Source organism: Phaenicophaeus curvirostris, chromosome 1 (genome assembly GCF_032191515.1).
Source record: "Phaenicophaeus curvirostris isolate KB17595 chromosome 1, BPBGC_Pcur_1.0, whole genome shotgun sequence".
Taxonomy (NCBI): domain Eukaryota; kingdom Metazoa; phylum Chordata; class Aves; order Cuculiformes; family Cuculidae; genus Phaenicophaeus; species Phaenicophaeus curvirostris.
In genome coordinates this window covers 101,140-122,933 of record NC_091392.1, presented here as the reverse complement: position 1 = coordinate 122,933, position 21,794 = coordinate 101,140, and the positions used below count along the sequence as shown (strand labels likewise).

The 21,794-nt window shown below is 59.3% G+C and overlaps 1 protein-coding gene across 1 annotated transcript in view; it reads right to left on the bottom strand.

Moving 5' to 3' along the window:
- SBF1 (SET binding factor 1) overlaps window positions 1-21,794 on the bottom strand; it is an 80,684-nt gene that overhangs the window by 17,204 nt on the left and 41,686 nt on the right. The window contains exons 11-26 of the mRNA XM_069866700.1: window positions 20,847-20,960; window positions 19,160-19,288; window positions 17,773-17,871; window positions 17,060-17,264; window positions 15,537-15,649; window positions 14,103-14,252; window positions 13,146-13,214; window positions 12,018-12,176; window positions 11,079-11,338; window positions 9,533-9,544; window positions 9,104-9,259; window positions 6,228-6,306; window positions 5,938-6,133; window positions 5,544-5,671; window positions 3,646-3,821; window positions 86-225 (exon numbers count right to left, since the gene is read on the bottom strand). Of these exons, the coding sequence (XP_069722801.1) occupies window positions 86-225; window positions 3,646-3,821; window positions 5,544-5,671; window positions 5,938-6,133; window positions 6,228-6,306; window positions 9,104-9,259; window positions 9,533-9,544; window positions 11,079-11,338; window positions 12,018-12,176; window positions 13,146-13,214; window positions 14,103-14,252; window positions 15,537-15,649; window positions 17,060-17,264; window positions 17,773-17,871; window positions 19,160-19,288; window positions 20,847-20,960 (2,185 nt within the window). The remainder of the gene's footprint in view (window positions 1-85; window positions 226-3,645; window positions 3,822-5,543; window positions 5,672-5,937; window positions 6,134-6,227; window positions 6,307-9,103; window positions 9,260-9,532; window positions 9,545-11,078; window positions 11,339-12,017; window positions 12,177-13,145; window positions 13,215-14,102; window positions 14,253-15,536; window positions 15,650-17,059; window positions 17,265-17,772; window positions 17,872-19,159; window positions 19,289-20,846; window positions 20,961-21,794) is intronic.

Here is a 21,794-nt window from a genome sequence, read left to right as displayed (position 1 = left end):
TGGTGATTCTCTGATTCTATGGAAGATGCTCCAGCAAACATCCCACTCCCCACGTTCTCCCTTCCCAACCCCACGTTCTCCCCACCTGAGATCTCGTCCTCGTTGTCCTCGGGGAGGTGCTGGCTGCTCCTCTGCTCCCAGCTGGGGGGGGTGTACTTCTTGCGCGTCACGTACTGCCGGCCGATGGTTTTCTTGGCGTTTTTCACCAGGTTTTTGGAGAGCGTCCTAGAAGCACAGGAGAAGTTGAAGGCGTCTGGAACCACCTCGGGCACAACCGCAGCCCAGCGTGGCAGCCAAGAGGAGGTTGGAGACACCACCGCGGTCCCACCAAGAGCAAAGCAGAGAGAGGAGCGTCCTACGCCACCGGCTGCACCCTGAGGAACTGTCACCATGGGAGGGGAGACGGTGGGAGCTTCCTGGCTCCTCAACCGGAGGAAGACTTTGAGGTACCAGAAGAACAAACAGCGTTTGTTCATCTTCCCCTGGAGACCTGGGGGGCAACCTCAGCATCTCAAGCCAAGGGGATTCCAGCCTGGTCCTGGGCTCAATCCATGGTTTCAACACAAGATGGGGAACGATGGGATGGGAGCAGCTTGAGAAGGACTTGGGGGGCTGGGGGAGGAGAAGCTCCACAGGAGCCACAAGGTGCGCTCGCAGCCCAGAAACCCCCCGTGTCCTGGGCTGCATCCAGAGAGCGTGGGCAGCAGGGAGGGAGGGGATTGTCCCCTCTGCTCCTCTCGGGGAGACCTCAGCTGGAGGGTTGGGGCCAGGGCTGGAATCCTCAGCAGGAGAAGGAGATGGAGCTGTTGGGACGGGGCCAGAGGAGGCTCCAAGGATGATGCGAGGGCTGGAGAACCTCCCGTCCGAGGCCAGGCTGGGAGAGTTGGGGTTGTGGAGAAGACAAGGCTTCAAGGAGACCTTAGAGCGACCTTCCAGAACCTGAAGGAGCTCCTGGAAAGCTGAGGAGGGACTTTTGCCAAGGGCCTGGAGTGATGGGACCAGGAGGAACGGCTTCAAATTGGAAGGGGAAGGTTTAGATTGGACATCAGGAGGAATTTCTTCACCATGAGGGTGGGGAGGCCCTGGCCCAGCTTGCCCAGAGAAGCTGTGGCTGCCCCATCCCTGGAGGTGTTGAAGGACACGTTGGATGGGGCTTGGAGCCCCTGATCCGGTGGGAGGTGTCCCTGCCCGTGGTGGGGGTGGAACTGGGTGGGTTTTGAGATCACGACCCAAACCATTCCACGATGCTCTGATTCCACGGAGGACGTGGGCCTCCTCGTGGCCGGGGCCTGGGATTCCACCACAGGGAGGTCTCCAGCCCGGCCTGGCCACGGGGCTGCTGCTCCTGGGCCTTGCAGAAGGTGACCTGCTCCACGTCAGGTGAGGGACAGAGAAGCCGCACTCGGCTCCTCCCAAGAGGAACGCAGGGAACGGAGACCTTCCGAAGCCATGGTCAGATCAGGTTCTGCTGCAGGCTGGAGCTCCAGAAGGCAGGAATTCCAGAAGGTCTGACCACACGAGGACCTCACGCTCATTACCCTCTTTGGTGAGACCATGGGCTCTGAGGGGAACAAACTCAAGAGACGTGGGGTCTACGTGACCACGTCCAGCCAGGGCGACGTCCACCCTGATGCAAAGATCTCCAGAAATCCACCTCGTGGGGCAGGGGGCAAAGGGCCACCAGGAGGGGCCTCGCAAAGCGGTTGGTGAAGGAATCCAACTGCGGTTGGTGAAGGAATCCAACTGCACCGAGTCCTAGGACCTCCGGAGAAGCTGTCCTGAGGACAACTTCTGGAGTAAGGAGGCTAGGAACCTAGAGGAGAACTTCCCAGCTGGAGGGGTGGGATTGGGCGCTGGGAGCAGACTCGGAGAGGAGGACAAAGCACAGGTAGAAGTTCTCAGATGGTTTTTTGGAACGGTGGCCGCGCCCGGAGCTGGAGCAGCAGCTCCGGAGGTCTCCGAAGGTTGGTGGAACACACCCAGCTCCATGGAGCACCAACCAAGCGACGTGCCACGGTGAGATGAACACCCCACACCTGAAGGTCCTACAGGGAGTCTGGACGTTCCCGGAGGGACAAGCCACCAGCCCAAACGACATGCAGAGCGGCCGAGAAGAAGCAGTGAAGGCTGCAGCCTGAGCCAACGCCACCTCGCAAGCTCCCACCCAAGGTGAAGGCATCTTACGTGGTCGAATGGCCAAGGTGCCCAAGGGACAAGACCCCAACTGTCAGGCCCTGGAAGATATCGGTCACCTGCTGGGAGCTGAGTCACAAACACAGGGGAGAGAAGCTTAGACGTGGAGGAACACCAAGCACGGACACCAGCAGCAACCCCAGCAGCGCTTCTCCTGGCCACCAAGAGCACAAGCAGGTGATGGCACCACCACGCTCCAGAGCTTCGCCGCGGCCCCACGGCGCTCCCTGTCCTCACTGCTCCCTCATCCCACGGAGCCACAGAACCATGGAACCATGTCCATGAGATGCCTCCTCGGGGCTTGAGATGGTTTGGTGTGGACAACGGGGCAAGGAAGGCACTGGAGTGAAGCTACCTGAGGGTAAAGGGGGATCTACAGAGGGACCTGGCCAGGTGGATCCATGGATGGAGGCCAGGAGGATCTACAGAGGGACCTGGCCAGGCTGGATCCATGGGCCAAGGCCAAGGGGAGGAGGTTCTACAAGGTCAAGCGTTGGGTTCTGCACTTGGGTCACGACAACCCTGGGCAGCTCCAGGCTTGGGGAAGTCTGGCTGGAAAGAGCGGGTGGAGAAGAACCTGAGGTGCTGGTCAACAGCGGTTGAACATGAGCCAGCAGGGGCCCAGTGGGCCAAGAAGGCCAAGGGCATCTTGGCTTGGAGCAGAGCCGGCGTGGCCAGCAGGGCCAGGGAGGTTCTTCTCCCTCTGGCCTCGGCCCTGGGGAGACCGCTCCTCGAATCCTGGGGTCAGTGCTGGGCTCCTCACCAAAAGAAAGACCTTGAGATGTTGGAGCACGTCTGGAGAAGAGCAACGGAGCTGGGGAAGGGGCTGGAGAAGAAGCCTGAGGGCCCTGGGGGTGTTTAGGCTGGAGAAGAGGAGGCTGAGGGGAGACCTCATTGCTCTCTCCAACTCCCTGAGAGGAGGTTGGGGTGAGGTGGGGGTTGGTGTCTTCTCCCTGGTAGCCAGGGACAGGACAGGGGGAGATGCATCAATGCATCTCGAGATGCACCAGAGGAGGTTTATGTTGGATGTTACGAGGAATTTCTTCACCAAAAGGGTTTCCAGGCCCTGGGCGGTGGTTGGATCCCCATCCCTGGAGATGTTTCCACCCCTGGAGGTGTTTAGAAGATGGTGAGATGTTGCGCTTGGGGACATGGGCGTGGACTTAACAGGGCTGGACCTACGGTTGGACTCGAATATCTCAAAGGTCCAACCAAAACCGCTCTGTGAATCTCTAAACCCCCCCAATTCCTGAGTCTGCACGGGGTTTGGGACACAGCACGTCCCCTTCCCAAAGCCACCAGAGATCCTACCCGAGGTGGCACCTCGAGCTCCAGCTCCGCCGTTCCCCGAGCGCTCAGCGCGGTGGCCAGGAGGAGGAGGGCGAGGAGAAACCCCACGGGGCCTGCGAGGTTCCACCAAGCGCATGCCGCGTCTCCTTCTCCGCCACGTACCTGAGCGAGGGGTTCTTCTCCTTGGCCTTGGGCTGCATGGCTTGCTTGGGCGACTGGCCCACGGTGAAGGCGAAGGTGCCGCGCACGTGCTGGGGGTAGCGAAGCTTGTGAAGGTGCTTCCTGAAGATCTCGGCGCTGTCGGAGGCCACCTCCTCGTCGAAGGCGATCTTCAGCAACTGCGGGGAGAGCAGAGACCACGAGGAAGAGATGGTTGGTCATGGTGGGCTTGGAAGGGTTGCACCAGGGGACTGGGAAAAGGCTCCTTCACAGCACAGGGAAGAGTCCAAACCCTGGTTGGACGCCCCATGCTTCTTCTCCACCCAGCGCTGGTGCTCCTGGGGTGTCCCCAGAGCCTGGTCACCACAGCTCCGAGCACACAAGAAAGGAAGGAGCAGAGAGGACATCTGAGGGGCTCTCCTCCCGGCGTTGCTCCACCTCCACAAGCTTCTCAAAGACGTCAAACGGATAAAACCTACTCCTGATGGGACATCTCAGCCTGTTTCTCGTCTTCCAAGTTCTGCTACGAGCTTGGGCAGAACCACCTCCAAGGGTGGGGACATCTCGCACCTTCTCGGGGCTCCAGCAACCACTGGAGCAGGTGGAAGGGAACCTTGAGCTAAGGAGCAAGAAGTTGCTCCTGCAGAAAAGAGGACAGCGACTGGAGCACCTCTCCTGGGAGATGGGCTGAGAGTTGGGGTGGCCCAGCCTGGAGGAGAGAAGGCTCTGAGGAGACCTTAGAGCAGCTTCCAGTAGGGAAAGGGGCTCCAGGGAAGCTGGCGAGGGGCTCTGGATCAAGGAGGGCAGGGACGGGATGAGGGGAACGGTTTGAGCTGAAAGAGGAGAGATTGAGGTGAGATCTTAGGAAGAAACGTTCTCCTGTGAGGGTGAGGAGGCCCTGGAACAGGTCGTCCAGAGAAGCTGTGGCTGCCTCATCCCTGGAGGTGTTGAAGGACATGTTGGATGGAGCTTGGAGCCCCTGATCCAGTGGGAGGTGTCCCTGCCCATGGCAGGGGTGGGACTGGCTGGGCTTTGAGGTCCCTTCCAACCCAAACGACTCTATGGAGCACAGACTTTGCCCTTCTTCCATCTCCATCCTCTCCTCAGCTCCAGACGTTGTCTTGATGCCCTCAGGAAAACCAGCCCCAAAACCACATGGGTCTGGGCACCAAGTGACTCATCGCGGGGGATCAGAAAATCAGAAACTCACAGAACCACCAGGTTGGAAGAGACCCACGGGATCATCGAGTCCAACCATCCCCATCAATCACTGACCCATGTCCCTCAGCACCTCGGCCACCCGGCCCTTAAACCCCTCCAGGGAAGGGGACTCAACCCCCTCCCCGGGCCTGAGAACCCTCTCAGGGAGTTGGAGAGAGCAATGAGGTCTCCCCTCAGCCTCCTCTTCTCCAGCCTAAACACCCCCAGGGCCCTCAGGCTTCTTCTCCAGCCCCTTCCCCAGCTCCGTTGCTCTTCTCCAGACGTGCTCCAACATCTCAAGGTCTTTCTTGTGGGGAGGGGCCCAGAACTGACCCCAGGATTCGAGGAGCGGTCTCCCCAGGGCCGAGGCCAGAGGGAGAAGAACCTCCCTGGCCCTGCTGGCCACGCCGGCTCTGATCCAAGCCAAGATGCCCTTGGCCTTCTTGGCCCCCTGGGCCCCTGCTGGCTCCTGGTCAACCAACCCCCCCAGGTCCTTCTCCTCCAGGCCCTTTCCAGCCAGCCTTCTCCTAGGCTGGAGCTGCCCAGGGTTGTTGTGCCCCAAGGGCAGGACCCGCCCTTTGGCCTCGTTAACCCTCAGCCCGTTGGTCTCAGCCCATGGATCCAGCCTGGTCAGGTCCCTTTGGAGCCTCCCGACCCTCCAGCAGATCCACACTCCCACCCGGAGCTCCGCGGGGTCTCACCTGGAATGTGCAGGAGCGCAGCTGCAAACCCTCCTGGATGAACTGATCCACCTGGGCCTGGATGTTGATCTTCTTCTCTTTGGTCAGCGAGGCGATGGGGAAGGATCGGATCACCACCTGCTCCCCCACTGGGCACAAGGATGAGAAGACATCAACCACCACCTCTTCTCGGCCGAGGCCACCCCACACCTCATCATTGGGGAGCCCTGGAGGCCGAAGAGGCCAGGAACCGGCCTCCACAGAGACTTGGAGATGATGCTTTTGAGTCATTCATCACCTCCCAAAGGTGAAGGAGCAACCACCCACCCGTGGCCCTTCCAGCAGCTCCAGGAGAACCGCGGGCCACCTCCTCCAAGCCGGGAAAGACGAGGAGGTCCACCTCCGAGCTCCTTACCCAGCGGGTCGGTGGGCGTCCCCTTGAAGATGATGCGGTAGGTGGTGAGGAAGACGGCTCCTTCGGCGGGGAGGAGAGGGGGACCTCCCACGTTGCCACCAGCAGCTTCTTCTCGCCCGTCGGGCATGAGGTAGACGCGGAGCCCCTCCATCACGCACTCCTCGCCCACCAGGAGGTTGGGGCGCAGCAGCTTGGGCTGCGGGGAGGGACCAAGGGAAGTTCAGGGCCGTGCCTGGTGGCCCCATGGAGGAGCAGAAGCTTCTTCCCACCACAGCAGGTGGGGCTCGTACCTTCTGGATGGGAGGAAGCCTCTTGCTCTCGCGGTGAACGGCGTCCAGCGTCTCGATGTGCATCTGCACGATGTCTGGGGGGAGAAGACCAAGTCAGAGGGCGGGAGGGAGGTCATCTCCTGCACGGCGCCCGGGTGTCGGCTGGTGGAGCTCTGGGGGCCTCCTCCCTGCTCCTCCAGCCCCGGCTTGGTTCCTCCAACCCCGGCTCGACTCCTTCACCCGAGCTCAACTCCTCCATCCTCCACTCAACTCATCATCCCCACTCAACTCATCATCCCAGCTTGACTCCTTCACCCCATCTCGACTCCTTCACCCCATCTCGACTCCTCCATCCTCCACTCAACTCATCATCCCCACTCAACTCCTTCATCCCAGCTTGAATCCTTCATCCCAGCTTGACTCCTTCATACCCTCTCGACTCCTTCATCCTCCACTCAACTCCACCATCCCCACTCAACTCCTTCATCCCAGCTTGACTCCTTCATCCCCTCTCGACTCCTCCATCCTCCACTCAACTCATCATCCCCCACTCAACTCCTTCATCCCAGCTTGACTCCTTCACCCCTTCTCGACTCCTTCACCCTCCACTCAACTCATCATCCCCCACTCAACTCCTTCATCCCAGCTCGACTCCTTCATCCCTTCTCAACTCCTTCATCCTCCACTCAACTCCATCATCTCCACTTGTGTCTTTCACCCCTGCTTGATGCCTTCATCCCCGTTTCAATCCTTCATCCCCTCCTCAACCTCCTCATCCTGGCTCGAGTCCTTCATCCCTCATCATCTCCTTCATCCTCCACTCAACCTCTCCATCCCTGCTCCTTCATCCTCAGCTTGACTCCATCACCCCAGCTTGACTCCTTCATCCCCACTCAACTCCATCATCTCCACTTGAGTCCTTCACCCCCACTCAATTCCTTCATCCCCTCAACTCCTCCATCCTCCACTCAACTCCATCATCCTTCACTCAACTCCTTCATCCTCCATTCAACTCCTTCACCTCAACTCCTTCATCCTCCACTCAACTCATCATCCTCCACTCAACTCCATCATCCCCACTCCACCCCTTCATCTCAGCTTGACTCCTTCATCCCAGCTTGACTCCTTCATCCCATCTCAACTCCATCATCCTCCACTCAACTCCATCATCCCCACTCAACTCCTTCATCCCCTCTCGTCTCCTTCATCCTCCACTCAACTCCATCATCCTCACTCAACTCATCATCCTCCACTCAACTCCTTCATCCTCCACTCAACTCATCATCCCCACTCAACGCCTTCATCCTCAACTCCATCATCCTCCACTCAACTCATCATCCTCCACTCAACTCCATCATCCTCCACTCAACTCATCATCCCCACTCAACTCCTTCATCCTCAACTCCATCATCCTCCACTCAACTCATCATCCTCCACTCAACTCCATCATCCTCCACTCAACTCATCATCCCCACTCAACTCCTTCATCCTCAACTCCATCATCCTCCACTCAACTCATCATCCTCCACTCAACTCCATCATCCTCCACTCAACTCATCATCCTCCACTCAACTCCATCATCCTCCACTCAACTCCTTCATCCTCAACTCCATCATCCTCCACTCAACTCATCATCCTCCACTCAACTCCTTCATCCCAGCTTTACTCCTTCATCCCAGCTTGACTCCTTCATCCCTTCTCAACTCCTTCATCCTCCACTCAACTCCATCATCCCCACTCAACTCATCGTCCTCCACTCAAGTCCATCATCCTCCACTCATCATCCTCAACTCATCATCCTCCACTCAACTCCTTCATCCCACCTCGATTCCTTCACCCCATCTTGACTCCTTCACCCCATCTCGACTCCTTCATCCTCCACTCAACTCATCATCCCCCACTCAACTCCATCATCCCAGCTTGACTCCTTCATCCTCCACTCAACTCATTATCCCCCACTCAACTCCATCATCCCCACTCAACTCCTTCATCCCAGCTTGACTCCTTCATCCCAGCTTGACTCCTTCATCCCCTCTCAACTCCATCATCCTCCACTCAACTCATCATCCTCCACTGAACTCCATCATCCTCCACTCATCATCCCCACTCAACTCCTTCATCCTCAACTCCATCATCCTCCACTCAACTCATTATCCTCCACTCAACTCCATCATCCCAGCTTGACTCCTTCATCCCCTCTCAACTCCTTCATCCTCCACTCAACTCCTTCATCCCCACTCGACTCCTTCATCCCCCACTCAACTCCTTCATCCCCCACTCAACTCCTTCATCCCCACTCGACTCTTTCATCCCCCATTCAACTCCTCCACCTCCACTCAACTCCTTCACCTCCACTCAACTCCTTCATCCCCCACCCAACTCCTCCATCCCCCACTCAACTCCATCATCCCCACTCAAATCCTTCATCCCAGCTTGACTCCTTCATCCCAGCTTGACTCCTTCATCCTCCACTCAACTCATCATCCTCCACTCAACTCCATCATCCTCAACTCAACTCATCATCCTCCACTCAACTCCTTCATCCCAGCTTGACTCCTTCATCCCAGCTTGACTCCATCATCCTCCACTCAACTCATCATCCTCCACTCAACTCCTTCATCCAGCTTGACTCCTTCACCCCCTCTTGACTCCTTCATCCCCCCACGGTTCCTCCATCCCCCCACTCGACCCCTTCACCTCCACTCAACTCCTCCATCCCCCCACTCAACTCTTCCATCCCCCACTCGACTCCACCCTCCCCGTTCTCCTCCTTCCTGCCTTCTCTTGGCCTCCTCTAGGAGCTCCTCTCCCGCAGCCCCTGGGCTCCTCCGGACGGGTCCCCCGAGATGTCCCGGGGGCCCCCCCCCAGCCACCGCCGCGAGGGGCGTTACCGGGGGATCATGACGTGCAGCCCCTTGAGGTGCTCGTTGGTGACTCCGCTCTCCGTGCACACTTTGTCCACGAAGCGGTTGATGAAGCGCACCACGTTGTTGGCCACGTCGGAGCTCTCGGCGTCCTCGAAGCCGCTCTCGGTGTCGTAGCTCTCGGCCACGCTGCGGCGATGCTGCCGCAGAGGAGAAGTCAGCCCAGAGCATCGCCCCGCTCCGCTGGAACCACCCACGCGAAGCCCAGGAGACCCTTCCGCTCTCCACAGGAATCCTGGAGACCTTCCGCTCTCCACAGGAATCCTGGAGACCTTCCCGCTCTCCACAGGAATCCTGGAGACCTTCGCTCTCCACAGGAACCAGCGAGAGCTTCTCTCTGCACTACAACCCAGCAGAGCTTCCACTCTCCATGTGAACCCAGCAAGCTTCTACTCTCCACACGAGCCCAGGAGACTTCCACTCTCCACAGGAACCCAGGAGACCTTCCACTCTTTACCACAAACCCATCAGAGCTTCTACTTCACACGGGAACCAAGGAGAGCTTCTGCTCTCCACATGAGCCCAGGAGTACTTCTACTCTCACAGGAACCCAGCAGAGCTTCCACTCTCCACATAAGCCCAGGAGAGCTTCCACTCTCCACAGGAACCCAGGAGAGCTTCCACTCTCCACAGGAACCCAGCAGAGCTTCTACTCTCCACAGGAACCCAGCAGAGCTTCTACTCTCCACAGGAACCCAGCAGAGCTTCTACTCTCCACAGGAACCCAGCAGAGCTTCTACTCTCCACAGGAACCCAGCAGAGCTTCTACTCTCCACAGGGAACCCAGCAGAGCTTCTACTCTCCACAGGAACCCAGGAGAACTTCTACTCTCCACAAGAACACAGGAGAGCTTCTGCTCTCCACAGGAACCCAGGAGAGCTTCCAGTCTCCACAAGAACCCAGTAGAGCTTCCACTCTCCACATGAGCCCAGGAGAGCTTCCACTCTCCACAAGAACCCAGGAGAGCTTCCACTCTCCACGTGAAACCAGCAGAGCTTCCACTCTCCACTACAAACCCAGCAGAGCTTCTACTCTCCACAGGAACCCAGCAGAGCTTCCACTCTTTACTACAAACCCATCAGAGCTTCTGCTTCACACAGGAACCCAGCAGAGCTTCCACTTTCCACAGGAACCCAGCAGAGCTTCCACTTTCCATGTGAACCCTGCAGAGCTTCCACTCTCCACACGAGCCCAGGAGACCCTTCACTCTCCATGTGAATCCAGGAGCTCTTCCACTCTCCATGTGAATCCAGCAGAGCTTCCACTCTCCACTATAAACCCAGCAGAGCTTCTACTCTCCACAGGAACCCAGGAGAACTTCTACTCTCCACGTGAGCTCAGGAGAGCTTCTACTCTCCACAGGAACCCAGCAGAGCTTCCACTTTCCATGTGAACCCAGGAGAGCTTCCACTCTCCACAGGAACCCAGGAGACCTTCCACTCCCCACAGGAACCCAGGAGAACTTCCACTCTCCACATGAGCCCAGGAGAGCTTCTACTCTCCACAAGAACCCAGCAGAGCTTCCACTCTCCACTACAAACCCAGGAGAGCTTCCACTCTCCATGTGAATTCAGGAGAACTTCTACTCTCCACAGGAACCCAGCAGAGCTTCTACTTCACACATGAGCCCAGGAGAGCTTCCGCTCTCCACATGAGCCCAGGAGAACTTCCGCTCTCCATGTGAACCCAGGAGAGCTTCCACTCTCCACATGAGCCCAGGAGAACTTCCACTCTCCACAGGAGCCCAGGAGAACTTCCACTCTCCACAGGAGCCCAGGAGAACTTCCACTCTCCACGTGAAACCCCTGGGGCCCCTGCAACCCCCAAGAGCCCCGCCGGCATCTGCATGATCCAGACGCTCCAGGTGCCACCTCCAGGAGCTCCTGTCCCCACTCGTGGTCGCCCCGTGTCCCCCCGTGGCCCCGCTCCGCTCTCCAGCCTCGCTCACCTGTTGGTGACGAAGCTGTTGCTGACGCTCTCCACGTCCCCCAGCCCCGAGCTGCGCAGCAGGCGGTTCTTGCTGGTGTCCAGGGGCAGGAGAAGGTAGCTCATGCGGTTGGCGTAGTGGATGGCCTGGCTGAAGACCGTGCTCTCCTCCTTCTGGATCAGCTCCTGCTGCTTCTCTCGGCTCATGGTGGGCCAGAGCCTCAGCTGCTCCGACGCTATCTCCAACGCAGACTTGGCTTCCTGCGGTTCCTCTGGGCTCTCCTGGAGGAGTTGGAAGGAGATCTCAACAGGCTGGAGCCAGGGAGGTTCTTCTCCCTCTGGCCTCGGCCCTGGGGAGACCGCTCCTCGAATCCTGGGGTCAGTGCTGGGCCCCTCCCCACAAGAAAGACCTTGAGATGTTGGAGCACGTCTGGAGGAGAGCAACGGAGCTGGGGAAGGGGCTGGAGAAGAAGCCTGAGGGCCCTGGGGGTGTTTAGCCTGGAGGAGAGGAGGCTGAGGGGAGACCTCATTGCTCTCTCCACCTCCCTGAGAGGAGGTTGTGGAGAGGAGGGAGCTGGGCTCTTCTCCCAAGGGCCAGGGGACAGGACGAGAGGGAATGGCCTCAAGCTCCACCAGGGGAGGCTCAGGATGGACGTCAGGATGAAATCTTTCCCGGAAAGGGTGATTGGTCCCTGTCCGAGGCTGCCCAGGGAGGGGGTTGAGTCCCCTTCCCTGGAGGGGTTGAAGGGCCGGGTGGCCGAGGTGCTGAGGGACACGGGTTAGTGATCGATGGGGACGGTTGGATTGATGATCCCGTGGGTCTTTTCCAACCTGGTGATTCTCTGTCCCTCTGAGATGGCAGCTGTCCGCGTGGACAGGAGACCTGCCAGCCCTCCCCTCAACTGTGTGGTTGGGGTTCTCCTCAAGCCAACCGGGGTCCAGCTTCCCCGGTGGCCCTCACCTCCTCCGTGTGGTTCTCCTCGCTGTTGTCCAGGTACAAGGCTCGGATGTGGTTCTGCACGTCGCAGTAGAACATGGCCTCCCAGAACTGGATGTTGGTCCACACCACGTGCTCCTGCACGCAGCTGTAGGCAAACTGCGTGATGCCCGGGCTCAGCTTCTGGAGGAGCAGAAGGTGGAAGAGACTTTCACGCCAACGCGGCCTTTGTGCCAAGTTCTCCTCTCCAGGCAACCCCTCCTCCGAGCAGCCCTCGGCATCACTTCTTGGTTGAGAGGACCTCAAGTTTTACGGAAGGTGGAGTCTTCCATCAGCCCAGCTTGACCAACAGATCAAGGTGGCCCCAGTTTCTGAGTCCCCTTCCTGGAGGATCCTAGGAGCCTTGGGACTAGAGATGGATGCAGCCAGGCTGGACAACCTCACCAGCAGTTGGAAGCTACCAGACGAGACCCTCCACTCCCAGAATCCAGATTGTCCTCTTGGAGGATCAACAAACTCTACCAAGAAGATCCCTCAAGAGGCCAAAGTCTGCTCACTCCCAGAATCAAGATTGTCCTCTTGGAGGATCAATGAACTCTACCAAGATCCCTCAAGAGGCCAAAGTCTGCTCACTCCCAGAATCAAGATTGTCCTCTTGGAGGATCAATGAACTCTACCAAGATCCCTCAAGAGGCCAAAGTCTGCTCACTCCCAGAATCAAGATTGTCCTCTTGGAGGATCAACGAACTCTACCAAGAAGATCCCTCAAGAGGCCACAATCTGCTCTCCTAAAGCCCAGGGTGGTGAGCTTGCTCCACGCCCTCCTCGTGGTCCTAATGATCTTCAACTCCATGAAGTCACTGCGGCCAAGGCTTCCCTTGAGCTTCCCGTGTCCCACCAACCCTTCCGTTGAGGAGAACAAGGTCCACCAGAGCTCCTCTCCTCCTCGGCTCTTCTACCCCTTGGAGAAGGACGTTCCTATCAACGCATTCCAGGAAGCTCCTGGATTGCTTGGGCCCTGCTCTGTTGTTCCTTCAATAAATATCAGGGTGGGTTGAAGTCCGAGAGGACTTCTTGGAGGCCAAGAGGCTGCGGCGTGGGCTCCAGGGAGCTCCGAGGCTGCGAGGAGCTGGGGCCGCGGCAGGAACTCACCCGGCAGAAAGCGGTGACCAAGGGCAGGAGAGCGGCCGCGATCCCGTGCTCGTCCATGGCCGTGCAGTCCTGCGGGAGACACCGGAGAAGAGCTCGGTTGGAGAAGACCTTTGAGATGGAGGCCAACCGTCCCCGTCCATGTCTAAACCAGATCCCTGAGCACCTCATCTCCCCGGCTTTTAAACATCTCCAGGGCTGGGGACTCCCCCACCGCCCCGGGCAGCCTCGGCTGGGCCTGAGAACCGTTTTGGGGAAGAAGTTCCTCCTGATGTCCAGCCTGAACCTGTCCTGGTGCAACCTGAAGCCATCTCCTCTAATCCTGTCCCTTGGGAGAAGAGCCCAACCCCACCTCTCCACAACCTCCTCTCAGGGAGTCGGAGAGAGCAATGAGGTCTCCCCTCAGCCTCCTCTTCTCCAGGCTAAACACCCCCAGGGCCCTCAGGCTTCTTCTCCAGCCCCTTCCCCAGCTCCGTTGCTCTTCTCTGGACAAGCTCCAGGACCTCAAGGTCTTTCTTGGAGTGAGGGGCCCAAAAACTGAACCCAGGGTTCAAGGTGTGGCCAAGTCTAGGGGCCAACCCTTTCTCTGCTCCTGCTGGCCACGCCGGCTCTGCTCCAAGCCAAGATGCCCTTGGCCTTCTTGGCCCCTTGGGCCCCTGCTGGCTCCTGGTCAACCAACCCCCCAGGTCCTTCTCCTCCAGGCAGTTTCCAGCTGATCTTCTCCTAGTCTGGAGCTGCCCAGGGTTGTTGGACTCGGCTCTTGGCCTGGTTGACCCTCATCCTGTTGCCCTCAGCCTGCTCAGATCCCTTCGTAGAACCTCCGTGCCCTCCAGATGACCAACCCTCCCACCCAGCTTCGTGGAAGGCGACAGAATTCCCTTCTAGACCCCTGGAGCTCCTCTAACGGCATCTCCAGCACGTTCCTTCTCGAGGGACACGGTCTCGCCGGCCTTGTCCTACCTGCAGGCAGCAGTTCATCATGCGGATGACGAAGTCGAACTGCTGGTGATCCAGCACGGCCCGGTTCTGCTGCACGTGGAGGTTCAGCTCCTGGGTCAGGCAGTGCCGGGCCGCTCGGCCCTTCATGGCGCGGAGGACGGCGGGGAACAACTGTGGAGAAGAGGAGAAGCTCACGGAGCGGGAAGAGGAATCTCAAAGGAGCTCTGCTCACACGATGAGTGAACCTCAACGAGGAGGTCCAGGAGGAGATGCCTCTTCTGACCACGCTGGTTGGCACCGCGGTGGCCACAGCTCAACTGGTGAGGAGGAGAACCAGAGCCAAAAGGACGCAAGCTCTAAGCTTTAGGGTTGGACTTGATGCTCCATGGGGGTTCCTTCCAACGCGGGTCACTCGGTGACGCTTTGAGAACCCCGTGTCTGGCCAGCAGGAGCACAGACCCATGGAGGTCCCTGCCCGGCCCAGCCAGGGAGGACCTCAGCCCAGTTATCTCCACGAGGGACCCTGAGAGCATCAGGTCCAACCGTCCCTGTCCACTAAACGAGATCCCTGAGCACCTCATCTCCATGGCCACGCCGGGTCTGATCCAAGCCAAGATGCCCTTGGCCTTCTTGGCCCCCTGGGCCCCTGCTGGCTCCTGTTCAACCAACCCCCCCAGGTCCTTCTCCTCCAGGCACTTTCCAGCCAGCCTTCTCCTAGGCTGGAGCTGCCCTCCAGCCATGGATCCAGATCCCTCTGCAGATCCTCCTGCCCTCCAGCCATGGATCCAGATCCCCCTGCAGATCCTCCTGCCCTCCAGCCATGGATCCACATCCCTCTGCAGATCCTCCTGCCCTCCAGCCATGGATCCAGGTCCCTCTGCAGATCCTCCTGCCCTCCAGCCATGGATCCACATCCCTCTGCAGATCCTCCTGCCCTCCAGCCATGGATCCAGATCCCTCTGCAGATCCTCCTGCCCTCCAGCCATGGATCCAGGTCCCTCTGCAGATCCTCCTGCCCTCCAGCCATGGATCCAGATCCCTCTGCAGATCCTCCTGCCCTCCAGCCATGGATCCAGATCCCTCTGCAGATCCTCCTGCCCTCCACCCATGGATCCAGATCCCTTCTCAGACCCTTCCTGCCCTCCAGCCATGGATCCAGATCCCTCTGCAGACCCTCCTGCCCTCCAGCCATGGATCCAGATCCCTTCTCAGACCCTTCCTGCCCTCCAGCAGATCAACCCTTCCTCCCAGAAGATGCCAAGCTGAGGCCCTGGGGGTGACGAGTCAAACTCTCAGAGACACGACAAGGAGGAACGGGGCCAAGAGAACATGGGAAGATGGGTCAGCAGAGATCTGGCCAGAGGCAGGAATGTCCTCTCTGGCCTTTCCTGGAGGCCGAGCAGGGCAAAGCCCGTCTCCTCCCCTCGGCCACCGCTCCCCACGAGCCGCTCTCACCTTTTTGGCTTCTAACATCTTGTTCTCGAAGACGTAGGAGATGCAGTTCCTGACGACCTCCAGGCGCCGGGCGCTGTTGGCCAGAGCGTTGCCGTTGCGCTCCAAGATGGCAGCTGGGGAGAGAACCTTCTGTTAGCTCCAGCGCCTCCAAGCCGGGGCTTCGGTTTTGGGTCCCTCACTCCAAGAAGGACCTTGAGGGGCTGGAGAGCGTCTGGAGAAGGGAACGGAGCTGGCGAAGGGGCTGGAGAACGGGGGTTGTGGGAGCGGCTGAGGGACCTGGGGTGGTTTGGTGTGAGGAAAAGGAGGTTGAGGGGAGACCTCATGGCTCTCCACAGCTCCTGGAAAGGAGGTTGGAGCCTCGGATTCTCTCCTCAGGGCAGGGCTTCCACCCCTGGGTGGGGACGGATCAGAGAATCACTTGGCTGGAAAAGACCTTTGAGATCATAAGAGTCCAGGAGGTCACGCTGGAAGGACTCTACATTCTTCAGCCAACCCCTCGTGTTGACTCCAGGGAGCTCAAACCACCCCAAGGGGCAGAAGCTAATGGAGCTTCTCCAAGACAGCAGCAATGCCCACGATCTGCTGGTGACACCCAGCTGGGTGGGGCAGGCGTCACACCAGAAGGACGGGATGGATCCGGAGGGACCTGGACAGGCTGGAGAAGTGGGGCTGGAGAACCTCAGGAGGGTCAACAAGGCCAAGGGCAAGGACGTGGACCCGGGTTGGGGAAATACGCGGTTTCAGTCCAGGCTGGGGATGGTGTGATGGGAGCAGCTTGAGGAGAAGGACTTGGGGGGCTGGGGGAGGAGAAGCTCCACAGGAGCCACAAGGTGCGCTCGCAGCCCAGAAACCCCCCGTGTCCTGGGCTGCATCCAGAGAACGTGGCCAGCAGGGAGGGAGGGGATTGTCCCCTCTGCTCCTCTCGGGGAGACCTCAGCTGGAGGGTTGGGGCCAGGGCTGGAACCCTCAGCAGGAGAAGGAGATGGAGCTGTTGGGACGGGGCCAGAGGAGGCTCCAAGGATGATGCGAGGGCTGGAGAACCTCCTGTCCGAGGACAGGCTGGGAGAGTTGGGGTTGTGGAGAAGAGAAGGCTCCGAGGAGACCTTAGAGAGACCTTCCAGTGTCTGAAGGGGCTCCAGGAAAGCTGGGGAGGGACCTTCTACAAAGTCTTGGAGATGGGACGAGGGGCAATGGGGACAAACTGGAGAGGGGCAGAGTTAGACTGGACAGGAGGAGGAATTTCTTCATGCTGAGGGTTTGGAGGCCCTGGCCCAGGTTTCCCAGAGAAGCTGTGGCTGCCCCATCCCTGGAGGGGTTCAAGGCCAGGTTGGATGGGGCTTGGAGCCCCTGATCCAGTGGGAGGTGTCCCTGCCCATCCCAGAGGGTTGGAACTGGATGATCTTTAAGGTCCCTTCCAACCCAAACTATTCAATGATTCCATGACTCTGTGACCCCTGGAAGTCCCAGGACAAGCAGCCAAGGTGAAGCTCCTCCTGGGAGGTCCTACCTACGGGAGGTCCTACCTATGGGAGGTCCCGATGGCACCATGCATTTCTTCTCGGCCTTGACGGCCGGAGGAGCCGTCTGCAGCTTGGCGGTGGCCTGGTCGATGATCCACTGCACCGTCCCCTCATCCAAACGGGGAAAAGGTTTCTGGTGGAGGCGGAGGTGACAACCTTCCGTGGGCTTCTGCACCTTGTGCATGGTCACCGCAGGGTACGGGTTCTCCTAGGATGACAAAGACAGTTGCTTCTCAGCCGCGCGGTCATCGTGGATCCTCTCCCAAGGTAGAAGAGGCCTTCAAGCCACCTCCAAAAGCCCCGCTCTGCTCCCAGAAGCTGCAGGACCAGCTTGTTTGGCCCCTGGACGCAGCAAAGCCCCAAGCAGGAGCTCCATCCCGAGATGGTCAAGTGTCCTGCAGGAGCCGCTCTGCTTCCAGAAGACCTTTGGTGGCCCAGCCTGGCTTGGAGAAGAAGCACAGCAGCTTCTCCAGAGCAGGGCCTCATGCCCACACCACCCCAGGCCAAGGAATCCAGCTCCTGGGAGCAGCTCACGCCCCGCCAGGAGCTTCTGGATCCATCAGCAGGTGCCCTGCCCCACCGGCCAGGGGTGGGAAGGGCTCAAGCACCAGAGAAGCTTCCAGCAAGAGCTTATGGAAGGAGGACAGACGGCAAGGGCTCCATCCCAGGCTCTCCCCTCCCTCCTCATCCCAGCTTCTCCAACCTTGAGGACTCACGTTTTTGTAGAGCTTCTCCGCCAGCTCCTTGATGTGTCGCAGGATCTTCTGCTTGTTCCCCTCCTCGGCGCGCATGCGCTTCACTTCGTACGCCACAAGCTGGAAGGAGGAGAAGGAGGAGGAGGAGGAGGAGAAGGAGGAGGAGAAGGAGAAGGAGAAGGAGCAGGAGAAGGAGCAGGAGAAGGAGGAGGAGGAGGAGGAGAAGGAGAAGGAGAAGGAGAAGGAGAAGGAGAAGGAGAAGGAGAAGGAGAAGGAGAAGGAGAAGGAGAAAGAAGGAGAAGGGGAAGGAGAAAGAAGGAGAAGGAGAAGGAGAAGGAGGAGGAGAAGGAGAAGGAGAAGGAGAAGGAGAAGGAGAAGGAGAAGGAGAAGGAGAAGGAGAAGGAGAAGGAGAAGGAGAAGGAGAAGGAGAAGGAGAAGGAGAAGGAGAAAGAAGGAGAAGGAGAAAGAAGGAGAAGGAGGAGGAGGAGGAGGAGGAGGAGGAGGAGGAGGAGGAGGAGGAGGAGGAGGACGAGGACGAGGACGAGGACGAGGACGAGGACGAGGAGGACGAGGAGGACGAGGAGGACGAGGAGGACGAGGACGAGGACGAGGAGGAGGACGAGGAGGAGGACGAGGACGAGGAGGAGGACGAGGAGGAGGACGAGGAGGACAAGGACAAGGACGAGGACGAGGACGAGGACGAGGACGAGGACGAGGAGGAGGACGAGGACGAGGACGAGGACGAGGACGAGGAGGAGGAGGAGGAGGACGACGACGAGGACAACGAGGAAGAGGACGAGGACGAGGACGAGGAGGAGGAGGACGAGGAGGACGAGGAGGACGACGAGTATGAGGAGGACGAGGACGAGGACGAGGACGAGGAGGAGGTGGAGGAGGTGGAGGAGGACGAGGAGGAGGAGGACGAGGAGGAGGACGAGGACAAGGAGGAGGAGGAGGAGAACGACGAATACGAGGAGGATGAGGACAAGGACGAGGACGAGGACGAGGACGAGGAGGAGGACAAGGACGAGGAGGAGGTGGAGGAGGAGGTGGAGGAGGAGGTGGAGGAGGATGAGGAGGAGGAGGAAGAGGATGAGGAAGAGGACGAGAAGGATAAGGAGGAGGAGGAAGAGGGGGAGGAGGACGAGGATGAGGACAAGGATGAGGAGGAGGAGGACGAGGAAGAGGACAAGGAGGACAAGGATGAGGATGAGGAGGAGGACAAGGAGGACGAGGGCGACGAGGAGGATGAGGACGAGGAGGAGGAGGACGAGGACGAGAAATGGGTGAGAGAACCTGCCTGCTGGGCAAGATCTGGCCGCCCTTCCTACCGTCCAGCTCCACCCGCAAGGGCCGGGTGGCAGCAGAACCCGGAGGACCAAGGAGCTTCTCCCGACCTGCCACTTACCTCGTCGAAGAGGTCGATGGAGCGATACGGGGCACCTCGCTCGGTGACGAAGCCGGCGAAGGCCATGCCCTCCAGCACCTTGGTGAGGAAGTCGTCCTCCGTCAGCCCCCTCTGGCCGAGGAAAGCGGCCTGGAAGAGGACAAGAGGCCGCAGCGTCACGGCTCTGCTGGGGCATCGGCCACCACGGAGGACGGGGCAGCACGGGCGACGCTGGCCCCGCAGTGAAGAGCGAGAACCCGCAACGTTGCGGGATGACGTCACCTCCTTCATGGAATCACAGAGCAGGTTGGGTTGGAAGGGACCTTAAAGATCATCCCGATCCAACTGTGCCATGGGAAGGGACACCTCCCACTGGAGATGGAGGAGATGGAGGACATGGAGATGGAGATGGAGATGGGGATGGAGGTGGAGATGGAGATGGGGATGGAGATGGGGATGGGGATGGGGATGGGGATGGGGATGGAGATGGGAGATGGGGATGGAGATGGGGATGGGAATGGAGATAGGGGATGGGGATGGAGATGGAGATGGAGATGGAGATGGAGATGGAGATGGAGATGGGGATGGAGATGGAGATGGGGATGGAGATGGGGATGGAGATTGAGATGGGGATGGAGATGGAGATGGGGATGGAGATGGGGATGGAGATGGAGATGGGGATGGAGATGGGGATGGAGATTGAGATGGGGGTGGAGGTGGTGGTGGAGGTGGAGGTGGAGATGGAGATGATGGAGATGGAGATGGGGATGGAGGTGGAGGTGGAGGTGGAAATGGAGGTGGAGATGGAGGTGGAGATGGAGATGGAAGAGATGGAGATGGAGGAGCAAGATCAGGAGGATCAGGAGGAGCAGGACCAGGATCAGGAGCAGTAGGAGCAGGACTAGGAGCAGAGACAGGAGCAGGAGAGGCAGCAGGAACAGGACTAGGAGCAGGAGGACGAGCAGGAGCAGCAGGACTAGGAGCAGAAACAGGAGTGGGAGCAGGAGATGGAGCAGCAAGAGCTGGAGCAGGAGTGGGAGCAGCGGGAGTAGGATTGGAGTCATAGGGTCATGGAATAGTTTGGGTTGGAAGGGACCTTCAAGATCATCCAGTTCCACCCCCTGACGGGCAGGGACACCTCCCACTGGATCAGGGGCTCCAACCCCACCCAACCTGGCCTGGAACCCCTCCAGGGATGGGGCAGCCACAGCTTCTCTGGGAAACCTGTTCCAGGGCCTCCCCACCCTCATGGTGAAGAAATTCCTCCTCGTGTCCAGTCTAGCTCTGCCCCTCTCCAGTTTATCCCCGTTGCCCCTCGTCCCATCACTCCAAGACTTTGTAGAAGGTCCCTCCCCAGCTTTCCTGGAGCCCCTTCAGGTTCTGGAAGGTCTCTCTAAGGTCTCCTCGGAGCCTTCTCTTCTCCACAACCCCAACTCTCCCAGCCTGTCCTCGGACGGGAGGTTCTCCAGCCCTCGCATCATCCTTGGAGCCTCCTCTGGCCCCGTTCCAACAGCTCCATCTCCTTCTCCTGCTGAGGGTTCCAGCCCTGGCCCCAACCCTCCAGCTGAGGTCTCCCCGAGAGGAGCAGAGGGGACAATCCCCTCCCTCCCTGCTGGCCACGCTCTCTGGATGCAGCTCCAACCCTGAGCCACGGACAGGGACATCCCACCAGCTGAGGCTGCTCATCGTGGAGCCAGACGAGCCTCACCTTGTGGAATCGGATGACGGGCTCGGGATGGATGCGGATGATGTGGAGACACCAGCGATAGCCCTGAAGCAGTTGAGCGAACAAGCGAAGGAAGACGGCGCGGATCTCCTTGTCCTGCGAAAGAGAAGGACACGCGGTCACAGCCGGGTTGGGCTGAAGGTGCAGAAGAACCAGCTCACGGGGTGGGATTTCAGCCCCGGCGAGGAGGCAAGAGGATCAAACCACGTGTCAGGGTCAGCGTCTGCTGAGCAGGGTAGGAGACGCAGCAAAAATCCAGGGAAAACGACCCAACGGGATGGATCTGCAGCAGTTTCTGCCCTGGGCAGCAACCCCGAGGCTGGAAAAAGGAGCCCTCACAGCCCTGGAGGTCGCGGATGTGGCCAAACGCTTGGTGGAACCTCCAAGCCCTGCTCTAAGCAGCAACTCATAGAATCAGAGAACGGGTTGGGTTGGAAGGGACCTTCAAGATCATCCAGTTCCAACCCCCCTGCCATGGGCTGGGACACCTCCCGCTGGATCAGGGGCTCCAAGCCCCATCCAACCTGGCCTTGAACCCCTCCAGGGATGGGGCAGCCACAGCTTCCCTGGGAAACCTGTTCCAGGGCCTCCAAACCCTCATCATGAAGAAATTCCTCCTCCTGTCCAGTCTAACTCTGCCCCTCGCCAGTTTATCCCCATTGCCCCTCGTCCCATCTCCAAGACTTTGTAGAAGGTCCCTCCCCAGCTTTCCTGGAGCCCCTTCAGGTTCTGGAAGGTCTCTCTAAGGTCTCCTCGGAGCCTTCTCTTCTCCACAACCCCAACTCTCTCAGCCTGTCCTCGGACGGGAGGTTCTCCAGCCCTCGCATCATCCTTGGAGCCTCCTCTGACCCCGTTCCAACAGCTCCATCTCCTTCTCCTGCTGAGGATTCCAGCCCTGGCCCCAACCCTCCAGCTGAGGTCTCCCCGAGA